The sequence below is a fragment of the Agelaius phoeniceus genome, chromosome 10, assembly GCF_051311805.1.
Source record: "Agelaius phoeniceus isolate bAgePho1 chromosome 10, bAgePho1.hap1, whole genome shotgun sequence".
In the NCBI taxonomy this organism is placed as follows: Eukaryota; Metazoa; Chordata; class Aves; order Passeriformes; family Icteridae; genus Agelaius; species Agelaius phoeniceus.
The window spans coordinates 23,124,528-23,152,392 of NC_135274.1; the positions used below are offsets into that span (position 1 = coordinate 23,124,528).

Consider the following 27,865-nt stretch of genomic DNA (forward strand, 5'->3'; position numbering starts at 1 on the left):
GCCTCAGCATAAACAATTGCTCAGACTGAGGCAGGAGCAGCTGGGCACCCAACTGAACAGAAACAGGGAGCGTGCGTGGGGGGAGGTTAGCATGTAAGATATGCAGCCATCTGCAGCACTCGCCAGGACTGCCGACGCACAGCCGCGCTAACAGGCAAGACAAAATCTCTTTTAAAAGGGACTGAAATACAGAAATTAAACCACTGCATCTGTGGCAGGGTATGAGCTAAGTGCCGTCACCCTCCGTGTCAGAAATGTGAGAATGCAGGGGAGGAGTTGCAGAAACAAAGAAATAAATCATGCAGAAGTAAGTGCAGCAGACGAGAGCATTGCTCTGAACTCCAAATCCCAGCTCTGGCAGTTAAGATGACGTTGTACGAGTTCCAGCTGAAAGAGCCCTTGGATGAACAGGCTGAATTTTGTATTATAGCATTTTGTGTTTTCCTTTAAGATTTTTGTCTCTGTGCAGGGGACTGATGCCTCCCAGTCTCATCACTGGTGTTGGAAGGAAAAGACAGAACCTACAAGGATGGTATTTTTCCAAAGGACAAGATGAGCATAAGGCTGAGGAATGACGCTGGAGCAAAACCTGAATTCTCAGACATGTTTGGCAAATGCAGGGTGAAAAAGGCATTTCTTAGGTTGCTGTGGCCCATCCCAGTGCAATTTTCTACAAGAAATGAAAAGATTAGAACAAGACTCCCATGGGATATGGATGGTTTAAAAGGGTCAGATGATGATCCCAAGAAAAGACCAGCATTTCACAGTATTTCTCTGAGATTTTAACACACAGAGGTCTAATATAAATGTTTTATTTAAAGTAAAAAGTGTGCACAAATAAAGGGAATGATTACACAACAACGTTCAAGACCATATTCCACATGAAACAGGAAAATAGTAGTGACAATATTAACTAGCAGAGCACCCATAGGAATCCAACTCGTGTACAAAAAAGAGGTTACTCCACATAAATACATCATGCTTCTGATGCAGACATGTTCTCCAAAAAACAAAACCTACTGCACTGGAATGTTTACACCCAATGTCCCTTCTGAATATTTATGATAGTTGCTGTATGCTTAACAATGAAAAATAACAGTTAATATCATGGCACTTTGGAGAAAATTAAAGTGTAAAAATGGATTTACTGTAATTTAAGATATTTGTCACTTTGCAACGTTCTTAATGGTTAGATATGCAAATAGAAAAGGTTTTTTTTCTGTGACATTATAAAAAAAGTTAACTTTTGCTTTACTCTTCTGTGATGAATGGCAGAAATGTCCTTCCTTACATGAAGCCATTTCCCTTAATACCTTGTAGGAAATTATGCCACTGTAGAGACAAGGCTTTTGTTGTTTGCCTTAAATGATTCCCAGGTTTAGTATCAGTTATGCCCTAATGTCTAAACTGATCATGTGGGTACAGGAGTCAGAGGCCAAACAATCACCATTTTGAGCAGTTCACTTGACTCCATTAGGTGCTCTTTAAAGGAAGGTTCACTCTGATATTTTAAATTTGAAAAGATGCAACTTGAATTTAAGGAAACCTGATTTTTAGCAGTGAGGAGGTTACATGCTTTCCTGAAACTGAAGCCCCCCAAATCACTTCTCAGTTTTGGAAACTCAGCCCAATACTAAAGAGTCTCCTATTCACATTGCAAAGAAAAACATGAACTAAATCTCATACCATGACACCAGTGTGGATTTGTGCAATCTCTCTGCTTGCAGCTGACATGGAAGTGAACAGACATACACCAGAAAACTTGTGCTATGAAATTAGTGTTGCCATACAAGGATTTTCACAGAAAGACACTGGCCAAGCAAAAGTCTACTAAAAGCTTCAGATAATGTTTGCCAACTTGGGCTTACAGATTCTCAGGTCTGCTTTCAGTGACGCTTATCTTGTCTTACAGCTCTTACAGAACACAGATTCCTTCCCTCAGTGTCTCTTAATCCCTTTTCCCCAAAATAATAACAATTAAAAAAAAAAGTGGTACATTTGGCATTTCTTCAGCTCAACACATTCATAACTATTGCTTTAGCATTAAAAATAAGAATTATCTGTGCTGTATATTACACTGCTTACTAACATGAAATGTAAGAAATACACCTCTTAGTCCTAGTTCCACCCATTCTTTCAATTGCTTTCCTTGAGCCTGCTACCAACATTTCAGGTCTGATTGTGAGTACAAATCACCATCTCTAAGGGCAGAAGTAAGGGAGTCATTGTGGACAGCACCTATTTTATTCTAGATATGCTTTTTCCACTGGCAAAGTGGAACTCATTCTCAGCAGAGTGGCAGTAAGATAAAAAAGGAACCAATGCCCTTTTCCAGGCTGTGGCTGTACCGTGTGCACTTCTGATGCAGTTAAGACAGCAAGTATAAAAGCAATAAATAGGGTGAGGTTCAGTATTAGCTGCCCATTACTGCTGAATTACTCTGTACAGATTTTAACTTCTCAAAGAGTTAACAGAATTCTTTCATTAAACTGACACTTGATGCCGTGCCCAACCCTTGCTGGAAGGGCCAGGCTAGGAAGGCACTCTCTGTATCAGTGTACAATTCCTAGTGTGAGTGCTGGAGCAAAGTCTACCAATTCTGATATGGAGTTAATAGTCTCCTTCAGGGTAGGATCAATATTCCCCACGAAAGCAGCCAGTCTTGACCTACTCAGTGTAAATATCTGCTCTCCTTGCTGTCATTTCAGTCTGAAGGGCACAAATAAAGCTCTAATTTCTATGTCTAGAACAGGGAAATCAGATGTTCAGAGAGAAGAGATTTGGAACTACAGAAGTGATAAGTTCTTTCTCATCTTGCTGAAAAATCTGAAATCCTTGAAGGATAATTTATTACATCACCTGATGCAATTTGTTTTCATTAAGCACTGAAAACCTTTCCTTGCTCAGAACACTGTACTGGCAAACTATACAGTCAGACCCTTTGTTCAGTCAGGAGCCCCAGAGACCAACTCCTGTATTACAATTCAAATTTGGCAAAATTGTTAGAAAGTTCTAACATTTTAAATCCGGCAGCTGAAGGTTCAGCCTAACAACTGTCCTGGACAATAATCAATACAAAAAGAAAATTCACACTAGGTGGTGGCAAGGGCAGGATGTTGAGTTACTCATTTTATGCAAGTGCATCCAAATGGAGAGATGTTTATCCATGCAGAAACAAACGGAGTAACAATTGGCACAGTTCAGAAATGGAGAATTCAGACACATTCCTCAGCTGACATCAAAAGAGGATTTATGTATTCAAAGCCTTCAAATTCAGACTGGTCAATCTTCTTCACAATATCACTATTAGGATTAAAAAACAATCATTAGTTGAGCAAAATTAAAAAGATAACATTAACTGATAGTTTGACTTAAAATTTAAACTGCTCAGTAGACTGCAATTGAGAAAATTTCCCTTCCCTCTTTTGTCCCTCTCTACCTTTACAGTTACCACTGGGTTCTTTTAACCCCAGTAATGGTACCAAAACACAAAACCCCTCAAAAGCAGTGACTGGGCTTCACTCACTAACTCACAAAGCAGTCTGCAAGGTTTGCAGTTTCAAAACTTGCCCTAAACAGTCAGTTTTGTAAGGACCTGAAAACATTAGGATGTGATTGATGCTGCACCTGCATCAGCAACTTTTCTAAACATAATTTGTACAGTCTGCATTTAGAAAGGGATGAGGAAGAAGTTGGATTTCAGACCCGATTAAGGTGCATAGGCAACATTTAATATACACAGTTTATATTTATATACTATATATTTATATGCTATGTTATATAAAACCCTATAAAAATTCCTAAAATGTGAACAACAAGCGGTTCAATCAAACTAGAAAGGTCCTGCCCTCCCCATCCCAAATCAGGGCCTCTCAAGAGTAAGGAACCACAAATCCACTACCAAAATCAAGCACATTATCATGCATTTTATAAAGGCTTTTCAGCCAGGATAATCTCACCTGACTACTATCAATATAAAACACCCAAACAAGTTTAAAAAAAAAGCTTCTTCTCCTCTCTGAACTTCTTCAATTCCACATTACTTACTCATCATCTGGAGTGAGCTGCACAGGTTCATTGGTAAATTGGGAATCAAAGTTATCCAGACCAAATTCTCCAGATATATTTGGTTTAAATGGAGGCACCACTTGCTTTTGCTCCATCTAAGAATAAATGCACTTAGTCACACTGACAATGAATTACAACCGATTGAATTATTTTTAAATAAGGCTAGAAATTACTATTAAGTTTATTTTTTATACTTTCTACAATCCTTCTAATAATCTACTGCACTTATTGTGTGTAAAAGGGAAAAAAGATTGTGTATTGTAATTTTGGTACAATATAAATTAAGAGCTTAATGTTTTTGAGCTTAAGGTCCTCTCTTAGGCTCAAAACAACTTTGTCAAGCTCAAAACAACTTTGTCACTGCATGCAAAGAACCTCAGGCAAGGCAGGGGCATTCACATACCAGATCCCAGTCAACGTTGCGGAAGAAGGGATGGCCCTGGATATCTGCAAACCCTGTCTGAGGATGGCAGCCCAAGCGTTCCTTTGGATCCTGTGCAAGGAGAAAATATTTCCAAATGAATGCCACAGCCTACACATGAATAAAATGCCAATGTTACAAATCCCATGAGAAATGAAACACCAGAGTTACAAGGAATGCTGGAGAACTAAATTAGCATTATTTATTTTGGAAATTGCTCAAATTTACCCTTTGAAATAGGGAGGAATATATGGAAGCCCTTAACTGAATTTTATATAACTGACTATGCTGATTTTCTTCATTTTCATTCAGACCTGTTAAACATGCCATAGGTTTTAGAGCAGGCTTGGTTAGATTACTAACAAATTTCATTCTTTCCCTCCACCTTCCCTTGCTCTTCCCTGAACAGATTATGCCAGGAGATCACACTGCAGCTCTTGGTAAATACTGTGGAAAGAAGCTTATTTTAACAAGACAATTCCATCTCCAGGTACAAACATGCACACACTACCAGGGAGCTGTAACAGTGTGCAGTGAATGGTGTGACTTCCTTAGAATAATTTATCCAAAACTGGTTTCTCCTGTATCTCTTTCTTCCCACTCACATAACACTCACTAAAAGCCAGCAAGTGCACATCATCCACTACCACACGTGCACCTTCTGGCTCTCAGGCTAGAGAGGCCCCTGCAAGCAGTGAGCACATCCTGCCTCTGCATCTCCCTCCAGGTAGTCATCAGAAGCTGTCCAAATGATTTGCTCAGCTGCTTCTCTCAGAACCAAACTAAATCTGGTAAATTTGTTCAATTCTCCAGGTTAAAGAAATCACTTGGAGCATTTCTATGCCTTTCACTTTGGAATTTACTTATAATCCCAGTTTGAGAACCAGGAGCTTCAGATTTTATGAAAAATATCTAGAATAGGGCCCCCAACCCCACTAAAATTCTGCTTTAGGCTCTCACCTTTTCTACCCTGTTTCTGTATATGGCAGATAAAGTACATCAGCTCTTACCTTGTTAAGGAAACTCTTTAGAACACCTGCTGCTTTCACAGAGAGGGATCGTGGAATTCGGATCTGTTTTTCCAAAATTACTGCAAGAAAACAAGGTTCCTATCAGCCTTTGCATCTTTGAAGTTAGTTTAAAGGCTAAGTAGAAGCAAAGCACTGAAGTGCAGGAACACTGATGGTACTTACCTTGGAAGAGATAATCCTCTGTGTTCTGGTCAGGGTTATCAGAACTCCCGACGATGTCAAACGGTGACCGGCCCGCCATCATCTCAAACATCAGCACACCAAGGGCCCACCAGTCCACGCTGAAGCCTGGAATTCAAGAGAGAAAACACCACTGGAGTTTTGCACAACGAAAATACCAACACCTCTGGGGCTAAAAACAGAGAAGAATAAGTTAAAAATTTAAGTATTGCCAGTCTTTCCAATTAGCTGAATAAAGGAGATAAGGACTGCAGCAGACATTACATGGATCATTATGTACACAACAGGAGGAGATGCTCTGCAGAGGAAATGCAAAGAGGTTAAAGGTTGGTGTTAAGCCCTTAACCAAGGTTTAGATAATATTTAAGCCTAATCATTACTAACCAACAGTGCATTATCCAGGGTGAGAGATAAGGCCAAGGAGGAACTGTGTGAGTCTTAATAGCAGCAAGTCAGTCATTCATGGAGCAAAGCATATCTCCCCTACTATTCACTGCTAAAGGAAATCCCCAGTAGCCAGGCTGGGGCTGATACAGTCTGGCTGGCCTAGAAAGCTTGTGATAAGCAGGAGTATCTGAAGCCAGCATGAAAGAAATATTTGATTGAAATAAGATGGTAAATTAAAAAAAAAAAAAAAAAACGTAAAGGGACATCTACTATCTAGGCCTTTTTGCAATGAATTTGTATCTAATCTATCATTGCTGCCAAATGTAAAGCTCCAAAACCAAATACAATTCCAGACTGCAAGTATATCATCAGTAGTATCTAAAATAGTTATAAACAATAATAAATTTGGAAGACTCAAGCTATTCTTCAAGACTGTTCAAAAGAATTTAAAATGTGCAATGCAGAGTATCTCATTTGCTTTGTGTGATGTTTTCCGTTCTTCCTTTGAAGGCTTTATTTACTTTTTCAGACAGCATGTGGAATCAAGATTGATCATGTGTCTAATGGAGATTTTTACTTTCTACTGCTGAAACAACTCCAATAAGAAGAGATAAGGTGAAAGTTAGAAAGTAGCTACAAGAAATTCCATTTACCGTAATCCTCTCCGCGGAGAATTTCAGGTGCAATATAGTTTGGAGTCCCACAGAACGTGCTGGTTGTGTCACCAGGCCTCAGGCCCTCCTTTAGGAAAACATGGGGAGAAAATACTTTACAGTTAACTGAAGATCCCACACTTCTCTGCTAAGAGCTTCACTTTGAATTAATTAAGTCTTGAATAACCAGCATTATGGCAATTCCCTGGCAAAGTCAAAGCCGTGCTCCAGTGTCTTTGTAGTGACAAAAGTTTTCCCAGGGGAAACGGGCAGTGCCACAGAATCCAAACAGGAGCAAGTGACTGATCATTTCAACCTCTTTTGAAATCACCTTATCCTGACTATTTCAGCCAACCCCTCCCAGACAAGTTGATCCAGGAGCTTTATGTAAGTGTAGCCTGTGCACTCTGGCATTTGCCTTTTCTCCACATGTGGAAGTGAAATGAATATACAGCCTGTGTGCACTGTGTACGAAGAGAGATATTGAAATTTCACTTTAAAAGGCTCCTCATCTTTTAATTTATAACAATTTCTTAATTGTTGATTTTTCTTGTTAGCAAGAAACTAGATCTTACCTTGCACATGCCATAATCTGTGAGTTTAATATGCCCTTCAGAATCTAAGAGCACGTTATCCAGTTTTAAATCCCTGTAGATTATCCCTCGCTCATGTAAATAGTTCAGTGCTAGACTGATTTCAGCAGAATAAAACCTAGTGTAGAAAGAAATACTGATTAAGTAATCAAAACCCAAAAGCACAATAACACAGTCTCGGTAGTGTGATATTTTCTATACTATCTTAATATATTTTCTATACAATCTTAAGTATTTTATTCTTCTTACACAGAGAAGTGGCAAATTGTTTATAATCATACAAATGTTTCCATGCACTTTGAAAGTTGTCTTTAGTTAATAGTAATGTCTCCTGCAATCATCCCTTTTATCTCACCATCTGAGATCAAGCATATGCACCAAGAACTCAGCATTTGCCTGGACAGCTGGTAGTGGTTGTTGTACAAGAAACACATTGATATCATTAGATATGAAAAAAAAAATACCACAGAACTGTTCTTCTAGAAAAAAATAGCAGACTGAAGTCATACAGAATAATGCCAGTGCAAACAGCATCTAAATGCTTCCTACTACAGTTCCTTCTTGAAACAAAAACATGGTGGCTTGCAGCAGCAAAAGGAGGATGCAGTTTCACATTTCTTAAATCCTTAACATCTGGAGAGGATTTGCTGGCTCATCCCTTATAATCTCTGCACTGCTGCACTCTGTCAGAAAACCACTGTTTTGATGCAAGAAATCTGGAATGAGACACACCTGGCATGTTCCTCTGGCAGCTTCCTCTGCCTCTGCATATGGAACATCAGATCTCCTCCATTGACATACTCTATAACAAAGAATAACCTGGAATACACAGGATTGTTACCAATGATTGTGTGCACAGCTGAAAGAGGTGGGAGATGTTACAGGTCTGCTATAGAACAATGCCCATTCCACTCCTCCCATCTCTGGCACCACAGCTGGTTTTACCTTTGAATAAATTCCCAAAGTTAAAAATCAAGTATACAAAGCTTCTCTAGATAATTCCTTCATTGCTAAAGGAATGTAATGTTCCCATATTCCTCATCCATTGCAGGTACTGCTTGTCATTACTACACACATGGCTGTATGGAGCCACATCAGTTTCTATTACTGTACAGAATAGAAAAAGAATAGTTTTCTTCTCTATTGCTTGGTTTTCCTTTTGAAAACTCACAGTCTATTTTCTGGGTCTTGCTCACAGATTTGTCTTCAAAGAATCCAGGCAAGTTTGAGACAATTATTCCTTGGTTTTTGTACTTTTGATTTTCATGTCCTCAAGCCTTTTTTTCCTTCCATTCTACATTCTCTTCTATCACATATTCTCAATCCCTTTTTTCCTACTAGGTGCACTTCTCTTCCTGTCCAGAATCCTTCCCACCACATCTACCAGTACTGTACATTTTCCCCATCTGAAAACCTCAGATGCACATGACACTTGGATCATAAAATACTACCAAGATTTACAAAACTTACAAATTGACTTTGCTACCTAACACTTTATGCTGTAAATTTAGGCCTTTGAAGTGCCTGATAGGATGAAATGTTTTTAATAAGACTAATTTATTATTAATTTATGACCTTTACCTGCTTTCTGTCTGGAAGCAAGAGTGCAGTCCGACCAGAAAGGGATGATTTGAGGCCTGTTCGAAGACGTGTTTCTCTGTCTGAACCCAATCAATATCCTATTTTTTGAAGAAAAGTGACATTCAGAAAAGGATTGTTGCACTTCTTAGGTCAAGTATTAATGACAATTAGCAGAAAGACATTCAAGGGCTTTGCTGTCCTTGTTTTACTTGCAAGAAATTAAATATTCTATAGTTCTGAAATGTGAAGCAATAGCATACTTTTTATTTCCTGGATGTCCTCTACTCTTAGCCTCACTGTGGAAGCACCTTGGGAATGAAAACACTAATCTACAAACAATAAACTGGTGCAGGGAAATGTAAAGTAGTACCAAGAAATACGGAAAGAATTAATGGTAGACTGAGAAATAAATGCAGAAGCTCTTGGACAGCAAGCCACAGTCACTCCAATGTTTTCAGAGTAGTCTAAAGAAACCCAAGGCAAATCCTCGATATCAAGAAGTTTTTAGCAGTTTAATAGTGCAATTTCTGACATGTTTGCACTAATCACTGTGCAAAAATTGCTAAGATGGGGGTCTGATTTAACAAGCAACTAAAATAACATGGTGAGATTTCTTTGTGACAAAAACCCAGACTTGAACATATGAAAATCAGACTGCACCTGGTGACCTGCCTCGTGAACCTCCTACAGAGCAGTACAAGAAGCCACATGTAGAATTCTCACTGAGTGCTGCAGCCCAGACCTGGCTCCCACCTCTGGGGGACACTGGAGCTGTCTGGAAGAGTTGCCCAATTGACTGAGAACACCTTGCCCACCTCATCATCGTTGACGAGCTCTTTCTTCACCACCTTCATGGCATAAATGCGCTCGGTTTTCTTCAGCCGCACCAGCAGCACTTTGGCATAGCTGCCCCTTCCAATGACCCGGAGCAAATCAAAATCCTGCAGGCCCAGACTGGAGGAAGCTTTGCCACTTTCCCTAATGCTCATTGCCTGTGGATAAAGATGCATTGAAATGAGGAAGCAGCCTTGCTAGTGTCAGCAACTGCAAAAGTCAGCATTTCAAACAACATTTCAGAATTAAAATAAACAAGCAATTCAATTAACACTTGTTATCTTAAGACTGTACTGTCCTGGAAAGGAATGTGCTGGGAAACAAAGGAGGCAAAGGAGTCTTGGCAGATAAGAAATAAACCAAACAGAGAGAATTTAGAACACTTTCTCAATCAAAGCACATCTCAACTCAACTTTATTTTATTTCAAAATAAAGCAGCATGCAAGCCACACATGCACACATCTCAGGAGCAACCCAAATGTGCCCTCTGTGCTAATTTTCAGTTTGTGGCAAATAAAACTACTGAAATGTTGAAATTGAGACACACAGGCTTTAAGATCTCTGAAAATCCTCATGGGCTCCTTCCAACTTCAGATACTCTGTGATTCCATGTACAGAGTTAGCTTGGATAAGATATTTTACCTCTTTTTCTTCACCAACGTGGTCCAGGCTCTCATGACTTGAGGGATTGTATGGTATCACTGGAAGTGCAAGAAAAATTTATTAGACTGATGCAACACAACAGGATTTTCTTCTGCCTTAAAATTTCCACAGTCAAAGAAACAGTTTAAATGCTTCCATTAGTCAGAGAAACACAGTTAAAATGCTTCTATTGCAAGTATTCAAAATGGATGGGTTGGCATTAGGACAATCACTCTGACTGCCACAAGAATACACGTTTCGTTTTTAGGTTTTTTTGCCTGATCATGGCATTTTAATGCTTACTAAATGTAACTGACAGCATAAATTCTTCTTTGTTTAGTCAAGTTTCTGAAACTGGTAAGATGTGGAAAACTGGAATTTTTTATTTATATCCCCCTTATGATTAAGAAGCTGTCTTACTTTTCTTATTCTATGAAAAAAGCAAAAAAGGGCTTTTAAAATAATTTTATTTCAAAATTCGCTTTTCAGCAACTTATAGTAATTTAAAGAAAAACATTATTGATTTTACCTGTTTCTACATTATCTGAATGCACTGATGATGGATCCATAGGCATTATTGGTTCCTGCAAACATAAACAGGATTTTTGTAATAGACTGTCCAAGTGTCAGACACATTATTTTAGAATCAAAAAATGAAATTAATGAGCCCTGAGGAATATAATCTAGCTACTTTTTAACTTGATTAGTCAACATAGTTACTAAAACATACACAATGAAATAAACAACCACATTCTTTATTTTCCCTTTTTTCTAGAAGTCATTATATGTTTCCAGAAGCTGCAGAAGAGACAAAAGAGAAAGAAATACAGCATATGAGAAGTGAGATAGAAAAACTCAAGTCCTTCAGCAGTATATATATTAGTCAAAAGAATTCCCAAAATACAGACTTAGAGCTGTTTGCTTTATTAAACCAGGAGTAGTAATAATCTCAACTTTTCTCAGAACTTAAGAATTGAAGATGATTGAATTTCTTGGGAGAAAAGTCAAAATTTCTGCTCTTCCTATTCTTTTGCTGTAAATGGGAAATAGTCCAATAATCTATATTTAGAGAATTTAATCCACCTATCCATTTTGAAGATGCAAAATAGTGTGTACATATATACAGGCTATGCAACATCCCTGTGAAGGAGGGATTAAATGTCCCTTATATGTGACAAGGGAAATAATGTCAGATTAGGCTCCTGTCTTGCTAGAAGTTGCAATTTTGCTTGGTGAACAACCAAACTTTCTTGCAAAAGTCATGGTAACCATAAAAATTCTGTTTCAACTACTGCGATTATTTGCAGGCTGCAGTTTGACAACCAACAGTATAAAATGAGGGGAGGGGGTTATTTGTTTGATTGGTTGGTTGCTTCTTTTTTGAGACAATTTATCAGGTCAGTTTTACTTACTGGCTGTAGTGTGTGTCGGCCACATTCAATGTTGACAAGTTTGTGACACTTCTTGTGAACGAGGAGTTTGCAGTTGATGCACTTGTAGCCCTGGCGCCCCAGGCCCCATATCCGGTCAGTGCAGATGGCACAGTGAGCTCTCTGCAACCAGAAACCAACCAAACTCACTCAAGAGCAAAACTGAAGAATAAAAGGATCCAGCCACATGTGCATTAACCAAGCTCATCTCCTGTTTTCTCTGTAGTGAGTCCTTACAGAGCAAGGCAGGAGAGGAGAAGCTTCAACAACCAGCCAATGCGAATGGGAAGGTCACCACTCGCTGAAGGACATTCACAAAACAACTCCAAAGATCCATGAAAACAGGGTGCCTATGGAGGCAAGAGTAGATTTAACTGATTTAATTGTGGTGCCTTGACAGCCTTTAACCCAGATGAGGTCAAAAAACAAGAACAAAAAAGCTGAAGTTAGACATGAGGATGCTCAAGATGAAGTTTAGTGGAGACGATCTCAAGCATTAAGCACACAATACACTAAGCTTAGAGAAGAAGGAAAGATTATTGAAGCTGTCAAGGGACCTGACTTACTCAAATATTTTGGGTTTGGTTTTTGCTGTTGATGTTTTTAAACACAGCAGAGCCTTCTTGGTCCTTAGCTAATTATATGTGACCCTTGCTTCCTGAAAACATTCCGAATGGTTTGTTATTTTCAGTTGATTATATGGCACCAGGAACAGGCTGCCTGGAGAAACATCTCAGCTTTCTCCTTTAAAAGTCATGAAAGAAAAGTCCATGCATCATAAGCAAGTTCAGACCATTTTACTCCTAGAAGCTGAAAAACTGAGTATCTACTTTTAGCCATCTAATACATTCCAGTTTGCCCTCTGGGAAGGTTTTAATGGAACACAGGAGCTTTGACATTATGCTTTCAGAGTATATGTAATTGCAACCAATTTCTTTTGGTTTTTTTTCAAATTCAAGTTCCCGATGATTTAATATTGCTTAAGTTTTCTAAAGATACAGAATTACCAGAATTGTATAGACAAACAACAAAAAATGAGAATAAACTACCTGATAACTTTTCAAGGCAGTGGCATCATCATTATGAAAATAAGACATCCCTGTATCATGGCTTTAAGTACCCAACAAGAGTCTCACCCTGTTAAATCGTTTGGCTTGGAAAGTGTGACCATTTGCACAATAGAGCTTTCGCCACCGGCGGGCGCCTCGGCGATAAATGGACTCTAAGAGGAAAAACACAGGATTATATCCAGACAAATACAAACACAGAGCTACAGCATCTTCTCCTGGAGGTTTCTGTGCAGAGTAACCTGCAGACTAAAGTTTCACTCCTGCTCTTTACAGAAACAGAGGAATGCTCCAAGTATCTTTTTCCTTTTTTTTTTAAGATTTGGAGAACATTTGAAGTAGAATATCCTGATCAACTCAAAATTAACTCTGATTTTTCTGAAGTTAAAAGGAACAGTGAGTCAAAAGAAGGTAAATTATCCAAACAATACAAGCACTTGTGTGCAAAGAATACACATACCTCAGCTCACCTTGGGGAGAAGCTGTGGGGAAGGGAAAGGAGGAAGGGAGGTGAATTGGGAGCATGTCCTGATTTATAAGATTGCTTGACAAATCCTCCAGTGTTTTAAATCCACAGCTGCCACTAATAATTTTTTTCTTTTTTTAGCTATTACTTTATTTTTCATTACTTGAGGCATGTCAGAAACCAAAACTGAAAACTGAGATATGAAAAACTACACTGAGCTGTAAATATCTTTCTGATTTTGTCTGCAACCTCATTTTTTAGATAACCAGCATTACCCATTCTGCCCAAGTTAACTTTTAAACATGCATTTGTAGATTGGATTGGTCAGAGATTTGGACACCAAGCTGACAGATGCTTGTGTGCATAACAGACACACCCTTTCTTATAAAACTTTAAGAGTGGGGGGAAATAACCTCTTTAATGTCTAGAACAGTTAACACACTAGCAGTTTTTGGAGAATCCTCCTGATAGCACCTAAACATCAATTTCAAATGAATTAACCACAGATGTGTAAATAGTGACATGACAAGTCATTACCATTGTTACAAGCCTCTGCTCACAACTGTCAGCCAGCAATCTGGCAAATCCCCAAAAGACAGGAATAGGATAAAAAACTGTCATGAATGAAGAGGCAAAAGCAAGGAAAGCAGAGTGACGTGGATAGTTAACAGGAATGTGAAATGCTTATTAACAATGACTCAGAAGTGAAAAACGTTAAGTTTAGCAAGATTTCCTCTTCCTTTTAAATATTTGATTTTTACAGATTTGCATTATTAATATTCATAAGTCTGGGATGCCAAACCAAAGAACGTCAAAATCTGCTAAGACAGGAAATCTGAACTGATTTTCTGTATTTCTTAGCTGAAATGTCTACTTACTATCTTCTCCTGGACAAGGCATGCCAGGCCTCTCTGGGACACAAGGAAACACTGCAAGAAAGACATTAACTTCTGATTAGCTTTCATTTCAGATAGAAAATAAATATTTGGGTTCAATACAACACTCCTGAAAGACATTCAACCATCTAGAGAACAGCACTGACTGCACTTCAACAAAACCTTCTTTAAGAACAGGTGAGCTGCAAACCACCACAAATCCCTTTTGCTGGGCATAGCAGTGACATACATGAGAAATACACTCAAATAACAGAATAAACGAAGCTATTTCTTAAAGACAGTAACTAGAAAACGTAATGATTTTGGTTTTTCATGTGGCCAATGTTCACAGTCAGTCAAGATTTCTAAGTACTATAAATGTCTTATATGACAGTGTCCTAACTGTTACAGAGGATGTTGACTATGTAAGTATTTTTTTTTCACAATTTATTTAGCTTCAGTAACACTACCCATCTTCTACAATTTATTTGGCTTCAGCAGCCATCAGAGAGAAGTATAAATTGGACAGACAGCCCTGGTGCCAGTTTAATCAGAAGCTTATCAACACAAAAATTAACGGAGAAAGGGCAGATGAAAAACTCGACCTGCACAAAAGCAGGTGAAATCTATCTACAAATGGATTATATTCTTCCCCTTTTTAAAACTCTCTGTGGGAAGCTGGAAAACTGTCTTTTCCTTTCAAATGGGCTGATGATAAACTAGATATTTGGTATATTTTTAAGAAAAGGAGCCTGTTGAGATTCTGTAGGGTAACACACCAACACTTCATAATGATGATTTTTCTGCTCTCATTTCTGATAAACCAAGATTGACCTTCTACTGATAAAAAGTTACAAATAGCTAGAAAAATATTCTGGAGAAGCTGCCAAAATAGGCATATAACCCTGAACAACAAAAATTGAGCAACTACACATTAAACAGGGGCATGACATTATTAAGTTTAAAACTGAAGTACTTAATTTTAGAAAAGTTGAACTTTTGATTAATCTGCCATCACAAATTGAGCTCATTAACTTTTTTCCCTAATAGAGATGCTGCTCTAAAGCACTTATTCATAATCAACTTCAGGATAATGTATAACTCTAATAAATAAATAACTTGTACTTTTTCACTTCTACCATTCACTGCCAGTAAGTGTCTGAAGGCTGAATGAATGAAGAAACAGAGACTGGATTTCATGAATAAACTATCAGCAAATTATTTTTTTCTCCCTTAATTTAAAAAAGCAGAGCTAAAAGCACAGTGAATGGTTGTCAGCATCCCTTGACAGGATGGCCACAGGCCTGAGGGGAGAACGGTGTGAAAGGCACAGAATGGAAGGCAAGAATTCCACTCATTCACAGGTACAAACATGAGCAGCAGTAAATTTCAGTAAATTTCACCTACCATGGATCAGAAGCTCTGAATCCTTGTTTAGTTCATACAGCCTAAAGGCCTCTTCTAACTCCAGCTGAGAGGAAACAGTACATGGATCTCCTGTGGAAAGAAAATATCACAAAACTCAACCCAGGTAATTCCATACCATTCAGTAGTTTCCAGTAGTTCACAGTTGGTTCCAGGATAATTGTTGTAGAAAAAATCCAATATTCTCAAATGTGTTAGTATTTATTCTTAACACTGTTCAAAGAGTATATCTGAAAATAGAGTAATATTGAATTGTTTCAGGGAAAATAAAAATATGGGATATTCCCAAGAGGCAAGCCGATCATAAGAACAAAACATCATTGCTACAAGAATGGTTATACATTGTTTCAGTACAGGAGGTGCAGGCTGTATTCCAGCACCTAAAAGCCTTCTAAGATTACCTTTTATTTCTTGGATTTTTAATTAAAACTGAGTCAATTCTATTTTCACAGCTGCTTCAGCACTGCCATGACTTGCACCAGGAGCTGCAAAAGCAGTTAGAGCTCAAGTCTCTCCTCAAACCTCAAGGGAAACTTTTGACAAACATAATCTAAGTGCAACACCCTGTTTTTCTCATCTGTAACTACTACTTTCACACTCACACAACTATTTGAAATAAAATTCCTTAAAGAAAGGACACCAAGGCAAAAGAAAGGTGGGAGTTGGCTGGCTTTGTTTCTCATTTTTTTAATAAAAGAACTGCAGTTTTGTTGACCATTTGTGATGGTGCAGACTAAATGACATACCAAATCCTTGATGATAAAGTTTCTCAAACTTTTCTGGTTTTTTTTGGCGCCGGATGCAGATTAGTAACATTATTAAAAAATTACCCCCCTAAAAGAATAAGCCTTTTCCAAAATAATACTGTAACTGAAACATTTTAGAAACAATGTTGAGTCTCAATCATCACTGCCCCAAAGAAAGAAAATACTTCTAGTTATTAGCTTAACTTTTTCCCCCCCTTCATCTACACAAGATGTTCTGTGCAAGAACAAGGGATTTATCGCTGCCTGCTTGTCCTCCAGCAGGAGCAGCTCATTTTTAGCCCAAATATCATACAGCAAGTCTGCCTTTCCATATTCCTAATTTTCAACAGAAATAATACTTTCCATGTCTTTAAGTGGCAAACTGGCTATGGGTAACCAAACTGGAGGAAGGCAGAATAATTTCCATCCCAGCTAAACTGGATCCAGTCTGGAAGTTTTACTGCTTTGAGTCCTCAGTCAATGCCACAGTCAGAAAGTTCACAAGCAACAGACCATTAACTATTCTCTTTGTGTTTTATACTGCAAGGCATCTAAATTAATACAGCCACAGCTAAAGCTTTTCAGTGCAACCACACACCCAGCAGCAGGAGGTATTTCAACTCACCCCACAGATGCTTTTCCAGAGAATTTGTTTTGTTTCTAATGTATCACAATGCATTTGTTCCAATGTATCTTCCCCCAGAACAGAAAGGACATGGACCTGTTGGAGCCAGCCCAGAGGAGGTCACCGAGTTGATTACAGGGATGGAGGACTCAGCTATGAGGAAAGGCTGGGACAGCTGGGACTGCTCAGCCTGGAGCAGCTTTGGGGTGACCTAATTGTGGCCTTCTAAGACCTGAAGGAGCCAACAAGGAATGTGAAGAGAGAGACTGTCTACAAGGGATGGACTGACAGGACAGGGGGAATGGCTTCACACTGACAGAGAATGGGTTTAGATCATATATTGGGAAAAAATTCTTCCCTGTGAGGGTGGGGAGGCCCTGGCACAGGGTGCCCACAGAAGCTGTGGCCTCCCCATCTCTGAAGTGTCCAAGACCAGACAGGATGGGGCTCTGGGCAACCTGGGATTGTGGAAGGGGTCCCTGCTCATGGCAGGGGGTGGAATGAGATGATCTGTAACATCCTTCCAACCCAAACCATTCTGTGGTTCTGTGCATTCTATGCTATTGCAAAAAATATAAATAATAAATGTAAATGGTCCATTTTCAGAGTTCTGTCTTTATTGTTTCCTGCACATCAAAATCCTCCAGATGAGTTTTGAAGCCACCAGTCATTTTCCACCAAACCACTTCCCCCTAGAGCTGGACACCTGGACACCACAGTGCCCACCCACAGCACAAACTTACACTGTGCAGAGCAGGATGGGAGGAGAAGGAACAATTGTGTTTACTCAGACTCACTATGAGAATCAACAAACCAGTTTTTCTTCATTTGTTTCTGACACCTGTGCAAACAGTTCTGTGTTTCCTTTTGGCAGAAGCAAAAGAGGGTCTCAAGAACAAGCAAACTCAGAACAGAAGGTTTACAGACATCTCTCTCAACAGGCTCGAGTAGTACAAATTTGGGATACATAGGAAAATATTTACTTTTGAGTTATATAGTGAGAAACAACAGACTGAAGACACACACAAGGCCAGTGTCCAACCCACAGGATGTTTCAGAAGGCAGAGTGAAGCTGAACTGACCATATATGGAAAAAATAGAAATTTGTCTAAAATCAAATGAAGTTCATTGTATTTTCCAGTTGTATCTGAAGATTTGGAAATGACTCCACTCAAATTAAATCTTTGTGTGCCATTACCTCTATGAAATCAGAGTAGCTACATGTGAAGCCCTCATCTTGCAAAGACATTTAGTATTTGACAAATCGAAACCTCAGTGTCCAGGTAAATCCAGTTTAGTCAGGAAGGAGTGATGCCCCAGACCCCTTATCTTCTCTCAGCCTATAAAAACCATGAGTAACAGTTGTGTAACAAGTACCAGCCTACAGCACACATTTCCTCATGCTACTGTTAAACAGTGAACCTCAGGTTGGTGGAGAGGATGTGATAGAGGCATTTTCCAGTAAAGCAAAACAAGTTTCTAGAAAGAATATCAACTGAAAACACTACAGAGTGGTGCTGAGAGAAGAGGCAGGGAGCTTGGCAAGAAGCCATGTATTGTACATGCAGGAATTATTCACAATAAAGACAGGAGGATTTGCTTTAAACACATTCCTTATTGGCAGATTAACTTTTTCTCCACTAACATTAAACAGTAAGTCAATGATTAAAGCAAACATGGATTGCTTGTGAAAATCAAACCCTACAGATGAAAATAGTTCAGGCAAACCACAACCTTCCTTTTTTAAATTAACCAATCTCTAATTAAAGAGCCGAAATTGAGACAGAACAAACTGTGACTTCAAGTAAATTACTGAATCAGTACAAAATGTTTATTAAAAATATATCTATATATTTCCTGCTATGACTGACACTTCAGACTCCTCCACTGCAGTGAGGAGTCCATTATCTTCCTGATGATAAAACAACACAGCCAGTATATTATAAAGTAAATGTTCAACTCCCAGTAGCTCTGCTGCACAGTTCAGCCATAAACACTGTTCATTTTACTGTACTGCATCTGCCTGACATAAATAACTTTGGAATGACGAGGAGAAGAAAAAACCCCACCTGCTCAGACTCCCAAGACCATATAATCTTCAACACACCTGCCTATATGGCACTTCCAAAAGTCAACTTTGCTCCACGTTTAGCTTTAGGCTGAATGAACTGGCAGTGGCCCAATTTGAAACGGGAGGAAACAGTTCCATAAGCACCATTTATGCTGATGGCTGCATGCAAACACCAACCACAGCCAACAAATCACTGCACACTGCAGCCTTTTATGCACTGCATCAGCTAAAATAACTCCACAGCAATCTCATAATTCAGAGGGCTCTTCCTTGTAGCTGTAGCTCAAAACCTATGTGTGGGATGAACTAATTCCACTGAGAAAACAGAACCTACAAATAACCTTAAAAAAAACTACTACTGTACACAGACAGCTCAATGGATGACATCTGTTAACAGGGAGAACAGACTCTGGATGTTTTTCATCCAAGGTAAACTTTAGGATGGATTATGTAAGCACTGAAGATGAGTTCTCAGTCAAGGCTGTCACTGCACTTTGATGAAAAGTTACCACACATCATTAGTATTTGGAAGAAGTTTTATTATTAGCTATATGTTAATAGATTTTAGGTTGCTAAAGTAACAGCTGATAATAACACTTGAGATATAATGTTTTTGGTTACACATACAACTCAACTATTACATTAAATTATATCAATATTTTAGATAAAGACTGCAATTTGTATAACTTAATGTCCATTTAACTCTTTCAAAAATATAGGCTATAAAGGGAATCTTCATCATTATAAAGGAGTACTTTCTGTTGCCTTCATAAGAAATCTAACATTTAATTAACATTTTCGTAGTCACTGAGGTCTTGTTTGGTTTATAAAGACAGAGAGCAAGCTACACACTAAGTAGTGTGAAACAAATACCTCTTCATTAAGCTCTACTTAAGAAGGCATTGGATAACTTATTTTTGGAGTCAATTCTGTGTTTTATAAGCTTATCTTATGAAGGCAGAGGGAAAGGAAAAGATGAAAGGCACAGAAAAGCTGGGAAGCTGAGCCATGTACTGATGAGCACTGATTTACCTTCCTCATCAATCCACTTCATGGTGAAAAGCTGCTCGTTGTCAAAGGAGCACATGTCTCGAACTTCACTGCACAGGCCCTCAAAGGAGATGGAAGGCTCAAAATAGGTTATCATGATGTCCCTGGGAAAGAGAAAAATAAACTTCAGAAACTATTCCACTAAACATAACACTGATCATCATCTCCAACACCTTCCATACACCACTAATATTAAATATTAACCCCATCCCTAATGCATCTTCCACCAAAAAATAAAGTACCTAAGTTCCCTTCTTATAGCAAAGTCGGGCTCCAAGTGATTTTTATTACTTGACATTTAACCTCCAGGTATGTGCCTCAGAAAAACTCAGATTTTATGCCCATACATAACTATGGAGTGAGTTGCAGCAGACATTAACCACACAGAGAAATTAGATCTCTTAGACCAGTGGAAACTCAAGAATGAAATGCTGCAAATGTTTAACATATTTCTGGTTTTACTTCCTCTTTAACAGTTATTTAGTTATTAGTAGCAAAATGTAAAAACACACACATCTACTCCAACTAAATTTTGATTGTGTAGATGTTATGAAGAATTAATGACAAATACTAAACAGATTTCCTAGCAGATTTGGGGGCATGTGCAAATATTCAAAATGCCTTTAAAAAGAGTGGTGTTTCACACAATGAAGGGGAAGGCTGACAGAGAGCCATATACTTAGAATTGAAATGTACTGCTTTACTCATATGCAGAATGGGTATTTCTGTGATAACTAAAAGTGAGTTAGCCTGGTTTTAGTATGTTAGCAAAAAATGCTGGCCCACTGTATTGGCTGGGCCTTAAAGGGGTACAGGTGACAGGGCTCAGACCCTTAACCAAAGGAGTTGGGAGACACAGTTAGAGGAAGGCTGTTTACAACACACTCCTCAAACATAGCATAAAAGCTCCATATTTGAGCTACCAGTTCAATCTTCCCATAAAAACCTCCCCCAGCTGGATTTGCTCTGGTGGGTGCCAGTGCCCAGGATTACTTGGGGGAGCTAAAAAAAAATAATTGAAACAACAGAGTTTTTACCTGGTCAGAAATCCCATCAAGGTTCCTACCAGACTGAAGTGTAGCATGCAGCAAGTTAAATATCTTTAAATCATCGTGTGCATGGGCAGATTGAGATCAAGAAGGTGACTTAACATAAAATGCTGTGGTTATGGAACCGGAACAGTGCTCAGGAGGGGCAGAGAGCACACAAAAACCAAACTGCTTGCCTGAGGCTCCTCTGAGAGCAGCAGCAGGAATAAAATCAACTGGCAATTTCTAAGCACTGTGTAAGAACAGAGAGCCAGCTTCTGGATTCATGAGAATCATCAGTTGGGCTAGGTTTAGTTAGGGGACAGACTCCAGGAAATACAGCAGATGTGTGCCCAGGATAAACACAACATCTCTTCAATAATCTGAATAAAGCAGTCAAAAAGCTGCTACGGATTTGGGAGAGGAATCGCTCCTGTTCTTTCCACGTGAGACAAAATGCAAAACAAACAACAAGTGGACCCTGGTATTTAGACACAGCACAGTCACTTACAGCAAATGGGGCTTTATTTGAAAGACCCAGTCACATCCATCCAACCCAGCCAACTCTTCTCTCAGACCCAAAGGCCTCTCTTTGCATCTTTTACTAAAACACCAGCTGGGAGCCCAATGCCAACAAGGTGGATCTGACAGGATCTGACAGTGTGTCACTGTCACAGACACACAGCAGCCACCTCACAGCAAGCCTGGATTAGCAGGCAAAGCCTTAACCTGTATTTCCTGTTTTTCCGGGAAGGAAATCAGGCACTGCTTAGTTAGCAGCTTCACTGAGTTTACCATCCCTTCCTTGATTCATATTTTAGCACAGATATATTCACTGTAGAATACATTCTTAAATAAAAAAATTAGTTCTGAAGAGTGCTGAGAAGCCAAAGTATTTATATTTATATATATTTACATTGCAGGGCTTTCTGGGATTGAACTAGCCAGTAGAGTTTGTTAAATGACTGCTACTGCCAGAAAAGCAGAAAGTTACAGACCACACTTTTTGAGATTAATCACTGATGCTTCAGCAAAAACTGAAGATTAAATTATATATATATTAGGAAAATCTGTTCAGCACATTTTCAAATGTGATGATTCAAGCTCACTTAAAATAGACTTATTTGTACTGCAGCAAAAAGGAAAAATCACAATGTTAAGATGTACTGAACAGCCTTGGAATCTCTTCATATCTCTAAAGTAAAAGCCAGTACCAAATGAAAAAAACCCCAAACTCTTACTCCTTGTTGGCAATTTAAGTAGCACACCAGTTTTCCTTCAGAAAAAAAGAGTTTAATTATTTCAGAATTTAAGCATGTTCTCTAAATTACTACTCTAATACCTCTAGCAGGATATGTACCAAAGAGTTAAAAAGCAATTTGGAATATCTCTTCTGCTATAGCAGACAGTAATCAGTCTTTCAGAGAACTCTAGCCAACAGCAATATTAAAAGAGAAAGATGATGTCAAGTATAAACAAGGTTCCACAAGCAGTATCTACATAACACAGGAACTGAAAGGTCACAGGTCTCTCTATTGCTTTATTTTGCCATTTGAACTCCCCTGATGACCCTGACACTTCTGCTGACACAGGTCTCACTTCCACAATGGTTCTGCTGTCACTCCTTGGTGTCTCCACACTTCTTGCCCCCAACACAGCACTGGTGATGCCTTCCTTAGGAAAAAGCTGCATTCACTCAAGCCAAGAAGAAGCTAAACTGTATTGAGAAAAAAGTTTGCATTTTAAATTAAAGTTAGTTGGCCAAATGAAGGGACAAAGGAAAGTGAATATGGACCATAGCCTGCTGACTTGCATTAAAGATACAAAATGTTTTCTTTTACTGAGATGTGGGGAAAATGTTCTTGACAATATCTTTCCTTGTGATGAAGATAAGATTATACACTGCTTGGAACAAGCATGTTTGTCACAAAGCTATCCCAAGGTGAAATAAATACCTTTGTTTGCCACCTCTTGGCACACATAGGAAATCAGAAGAAAATCTGATTCAAGCACACCTTTTGCACCACCACATCTGGAGGTGCCAATTAACTCTTACTATGGAAGCACCAGACTTTTTACAATTTGTTTTAGTGCTATTGTAATTGGTCTTAATCAGGGACCTGTGAGTGGGAAACATGCAAATATACAAGACAGAACTTGTCGTGAATTACTTTCACTGCATATGCTATCACTTCTATCTTTCATAAATATTAATAAAGATCATTTATTCATACTACTAGAAGGCCTGTCGGAGTCAATATCCTGCAAAAACCAGAATCAGTAAAACATAAATCTTAGGAAGACTGAGAAAAGGCAAATGGTAAATCTAAACACACTAGAGAACATATTTTAAATACATATAGAAGACCATATTTTCCACCTTTCCTGAGATCAAACAGCTTTCCTCACATTCTTTTACAAATCATCCAAGATCTGAAACGTCCCTCAACCAAAAAAAAAGAACCATCCAACACAAAAATCTCAAAACTAATGCCAACAATTAAACACAATTCAATATCTGTACCTCATTTTTCACTCTGATCTTGAACTCCTGTGAGAGAACAACCCTGTAAGAACAGACACTACCACTTTAGACTTTTCCACCGACGGCCTCACATATCCCATATTATGTATGGGGGAATGTACAGACACATTACACATCTCACCTACATATCCACACATGCATCACACACCTGGGCCAGTCATTATGGCTTTGAAAAGGTCTAATTAGAGCTCCCCACAATGACCCCCCACAGGACTCCTGGGAAATTCTGCTGTGTCAGGGTCATTTCTGTACCGTGAGGTGCAGCCACTGCCATTCACAGCCATTTTAAGTATTGCTTTCCCCTGTGCAAGTCTGTTTTTCTGGAAAAAAATATATTGTCAGAAAGCTAAATAAATAAATATTGAAACAGTAAGAGGGGAAAATGTATTCACAGGCTTAATTCAAAGTTTTCTTAAACTGAATGCTCTCCAACAAAGAATTTGATTGCCAACAGACAACAGAAGATGCTGTACTGAAAAACTGATCAAAAACAGTGCCCAAGATAATGAAAAATAAAAAAAAATTATGCAAAATTCAAGAATCCTTAAGAAATTAATACCCTGGAAATCTTCATGGAGGTATATTTTGATTTTACAATTAAAATATATTTTCTCCTCACACTTTTTCCACTCATGTAATAAAAGTAATTAAGTAATTAAAATTAAGAAAAGAAGCAGGTTTACCATGTATCATGAGAGGACAGTCAGGTGTGTTCTTCATTTGAACCAAATCAAACTGAAGGCGAGCAAAGCATTGGCATCAACCCATTTTTATTAAAAATCTAACCTACATTACAGCCTACATAGCTAGAACCAGCATAAAATCTATGTCAGGCACTGAAACAACACATGCTAGCAGATCTAATCGTGACAGAAAAATGGTTATTATAGCTGTTTGGTTTTTTAAATCAGCATGAATTCTGCAGGATTCCTTGAGCACGAGCAGTGAATTATTCCTACCTGTTCCCTACTCCTACAACAGACGTATGAATGATATAACAACTTCTTGTAGTGACCTGAAAAGCATCTCCAGCAAACGAGGTAAGACAAAAGGTAAACTTTGAATATCATCAGAGTGCCGAAATGGTTGTAATTACAGATGCTGATTAGTGCCATACACTCGGAGCTGCTCTATTTTGTTATTGTATCAACAAAAATCCACCTCTGGGGTAACAAAGTGAATTCCTAAAAACCCCCTCAGGAATCTCTGTTACACACACTGCACAGATCACAGTAACTCTCTAAAATATGTAACACTATTTTAAGAATTTTAAACAACCAATCCTATGTGGAAGATAAGCACAGTTTAACTGAGAGAAGAAAATACCTGGAAAAGCTCAGCTCAATGCCCTAATTCCCAAGTCTCTGGGAATTCCCCATCCCCTTATTCTCATGATCTGTGTTCATTTTTAGGAAAATTTCCCGTCCTATTTTAACATATTTCATGAATTTAAGATAAAGAATTACCACTGCAAGGTTCAATGAAACAAAGACTCTTCAAAGGGTCCTGTGTGAAGTCTTTGTCTTGGCTGAGAAAAGCAATTGGGCTCCCGGCCAGAGCCAGCCGAGTTTTGGGGATTCAGGCTGGGCTCTTTGCCCCAGGGAAGTATCCCGACTATCAGATTCCCAAACGTTTCAAGAACAAATCTGTGCTTCTAAGTGGCTGGGTTGGGTAGGCTTGGTGGTTTTTTTGTTTCTTTTTCTTTTTAACCAGAAACTCTTTTTGGAAGATGAAAAGACCTTCATAGCCAGACTTTCCCAATAACTTCTACAACCCACTTAAATGCTTCCATTAAAAGGAAATTAGGAGAGATTAACGCTTCCTGATTAACACTGTTTCCCATTAATTCCTCGACCCAGCTCTGAGACAGTTTATTTGAAGAACGGGGAAAAAGCTGCCTTTGGTATCAGCATTCAGTTCTCAGTCTCAGAGTCATTTCAGGGTAAGTGCTGGTAAAATGTTTGGCTTTGATATCCACTTGATAGTGCAAGTCTGAGAAGGGGCTTGAGACTTTCTGTTGTAAGAAAGTGGAGAGAATAATTTGCCAACATCTCAAAATAAATCATGACTAAGGCATTCAGCTTGTTAGTTTGTTGGTATTCACAATGGTTAACCAACACCCTCTATGACTCAATGCCATTATTAAACTGATAACTGCATTAACAGATAAAAAGTCAATGGACAGACTCAAAAGAAACATTCCAGTGCCTGTGAAATTATTACCAGTGTCATGAGCCAGCATTCCTGCCCAATGTAGCAGATTTTTTTCCTCACTCCCACAGCCCTGGGCTGATTCCTCCCTGTGCTAAAGCAAGAATCCATGTGATTGCATGTCGAAATGATCAAGATTAAAAGTGACCCAGCAGAAGAAAAATAAATGGTTTTCACCCAGAGGAGTTCCGGTTTTAGTTCACTGTCTGACCAAATGAACACCTCTACCAGCTGATTGCCAGGGGCATCTTTGCTTCCTTAAGAAAAAGTGGATTAAAGGGACTGTGAAACAAAGAGCTCAGAATTTCACATACTTTGACAGTGTCTCACATGTCCTTTAAAGCCACCGACTGTGCCAGTCTCTACAGTAACTTCTACAGACTTCTGTCAAGAAAAGCCCTAAAGCAGACACAAGCCAGAAACCAAACACAGCAGCAAATACCAGATGCTCAGCATAGTTTCTCTACCTCTCCTTAAAGTTACACAGCTAGAGATAGCAGAGAGTAAATACTGAAAATTATTACACCTCTTCTTGTGCTTAACACATATAACTGGAAGGAAGCTATTAAGAGCATCGTGTTCACACTTAATCCAAAAATGCAACCTACATTGTTTTCTGCTTAGATCACCTCCCCTCAAACTTAATGGCCCAATGAACTACTGGCAACCCCTGCACTGAAACTTATTAAGTCCTGTAACTGTTACTATTTAATAGCTGGCTGTGAATCCAAGCCAGAAACGTTTCTTTTGCTCTGTGTGTTATTGCTGGAGAGACACTGAATTAGCACAAAAAATTCAGATTTCCATTTCACAGCCGTCTAGTATTTTGGGGTTTTTTTAAGAGCAGAAGTATAATTGACAGTAGAGGCATCCGAGTTACCATTCACAGACTCCCCTGGAAATCGCTCGGTCCCTGGCAAACAGCCTAAAAACCCATGAAACAAATTTTCATACAAACATCCTCTTCCTTTAGTCCTGAACATCACTTAACATAGAAAGACCAGGAGAAAGCTGGATCCCAAACATCCTGGCGTGTGTTATGAAGGGATATGTACTTATTACGGGCAGCCGAGGCCTGGGGGTGAAGGGAAGCAGGGTGAGCAGGGCAGAGGCTGCTCCAGCAGCACATCCTTGCTCACCGGGACGGCCACTCCAGGAGAAGGGAGGCTCCGACTTCCCCCCGAACCCTGACACCAGCCCTGCACTTGACACCCATTTCAGCACGGCCGGTTGGTCGTGGAGTGTTTTTCCTCCGCTCTTTCCCTCCACCCCTACAAGTCAGGGCATAGCCAGGGCTTGAGCCAGGAGCATTCCCGGGTGCCCCGAACAAACGCTGCTCTCCGCCCGGCCGTCCCCGGGGGCTGGGCGCCCGCACTCACCCCTTGTAGTAGGCTTTCACCCGGACCTGGTGGGCGCTGTCTCCGCCGAGGCTGCCCCCAAGGCCGCCCGGAGCCGACATGGTGCTCCCGGCGCCGCCGTCCCGCTGTGTCGGCATCGCCCCCGAGGCGGGCCGGGGCAGCCGCAGGCTCGGAGCGGGGGAGCCGCAGGCTCGGAGCGGGCCGGGGCGGCGGCTGCGCGACCCCCGCGCCTCCAGCGCGCCCCGCCCGCGCCGGGCGGCACCACGCGCGGGGGCGGGAGGGGACCGCGCAGAAGGAGAGGGGGAGCGGAGCGGGGCGAGGCGGCGCGGGAGGGCAGCGCAGGATTTCTCCCGACGGGGCGGAGCAGGCGCCCGGAGAGCGCCGGGCGGCAGCTTCGCCGCCCCGGGATGCGGCTGTCAGTCCCGTGCGTGTCCCCCTGCGCTCTACATGGGCTCTCTCCGACGGGACTCCACACCTGTGGAGCGGGATGCTCCACGCCGCAACGGAGGGGGGGCAGCGGCGGCGGTGGCACCCAGGTAACCGGCAGCCCCGTAGCGGAGCCGCCGCAGCGGCCGCTC

General features: G+C 39.9%; 2 protein-coding genes across 9 annotated transcripts in view; one reads left to right on the forward strand and one right to left on the reverse strand.

Annotated features, from left to right (window-relative positions):
- Positions 1–796: 796 nt before the first annotated feature.
- Positions 797–27,442, reverse strand: PRKCI (protein kinase C iota). Of its 2 annotated transcripts, XM_054639528.2 has the most exons (18): positions 27,309–27,442; positions 20,128–20,249; positions 15,636–15,725; positions 14,232–14,282; positions 12,957–13,042; positions 11,803–11,943; positions 10,920–10,974; positions 10,391–10,449; positions 9,730–9,906; positions 8,915–9,012; positions 8,066–8,152; positions 7,316–7,451; positions 6,741–6,828; positions 5,683–5,808; positions 5,500–5,579; positions 4,472–4,561; positions 4,048–4,163; positions 797–3,303 (listed from the first exon to the last, which is right to left on the reverse strand). In XM_054639528.2, exons 1-18 carry the CDS (start codon positions 27,422–27,424, stop codon positions 3,216–3,218), a joined length of 1,806 nt encoding a protein of 601 aa, XP_054495503.1. In that variant the 5' UTR covers positions 27,425–27,442; the 3' UTR covers positions 797–3,215. The 2 variants fall into 2 exon arrangements, with proteins under 2 accessions (XP_054495503.1, XP_077040276.1); XM_077184161.1 differs by lacking the exons at positions 12,957–13,042; positions 27,309–27,442 and having other exon boundaries at positions 20,128–20,175.
- PHC3 (polyhomeotic homolog 3) overlaps positions 27,387–27,865 on the forward strand; it is a 32,411-nt gene continuing 31,932 nt past the window's right edge. For all 7 annotated transcript variants that reach the window (XR_013183702.1, XM_077184155.1, XM_077184156.1 and 4 more), the window contains exon 1: positions 27,387–27,823. Coding sequence is in view for 6 of the 7 variants with exons in the window: in XM_077184155.1 (XP_077040270.1) it covers positions 27,387–27,823 (437 nt within the window). In the remaining variant the exon portion in view is untranslated. The remainder of the gene's footprint in view (positions 27,824–27,865) is intronic.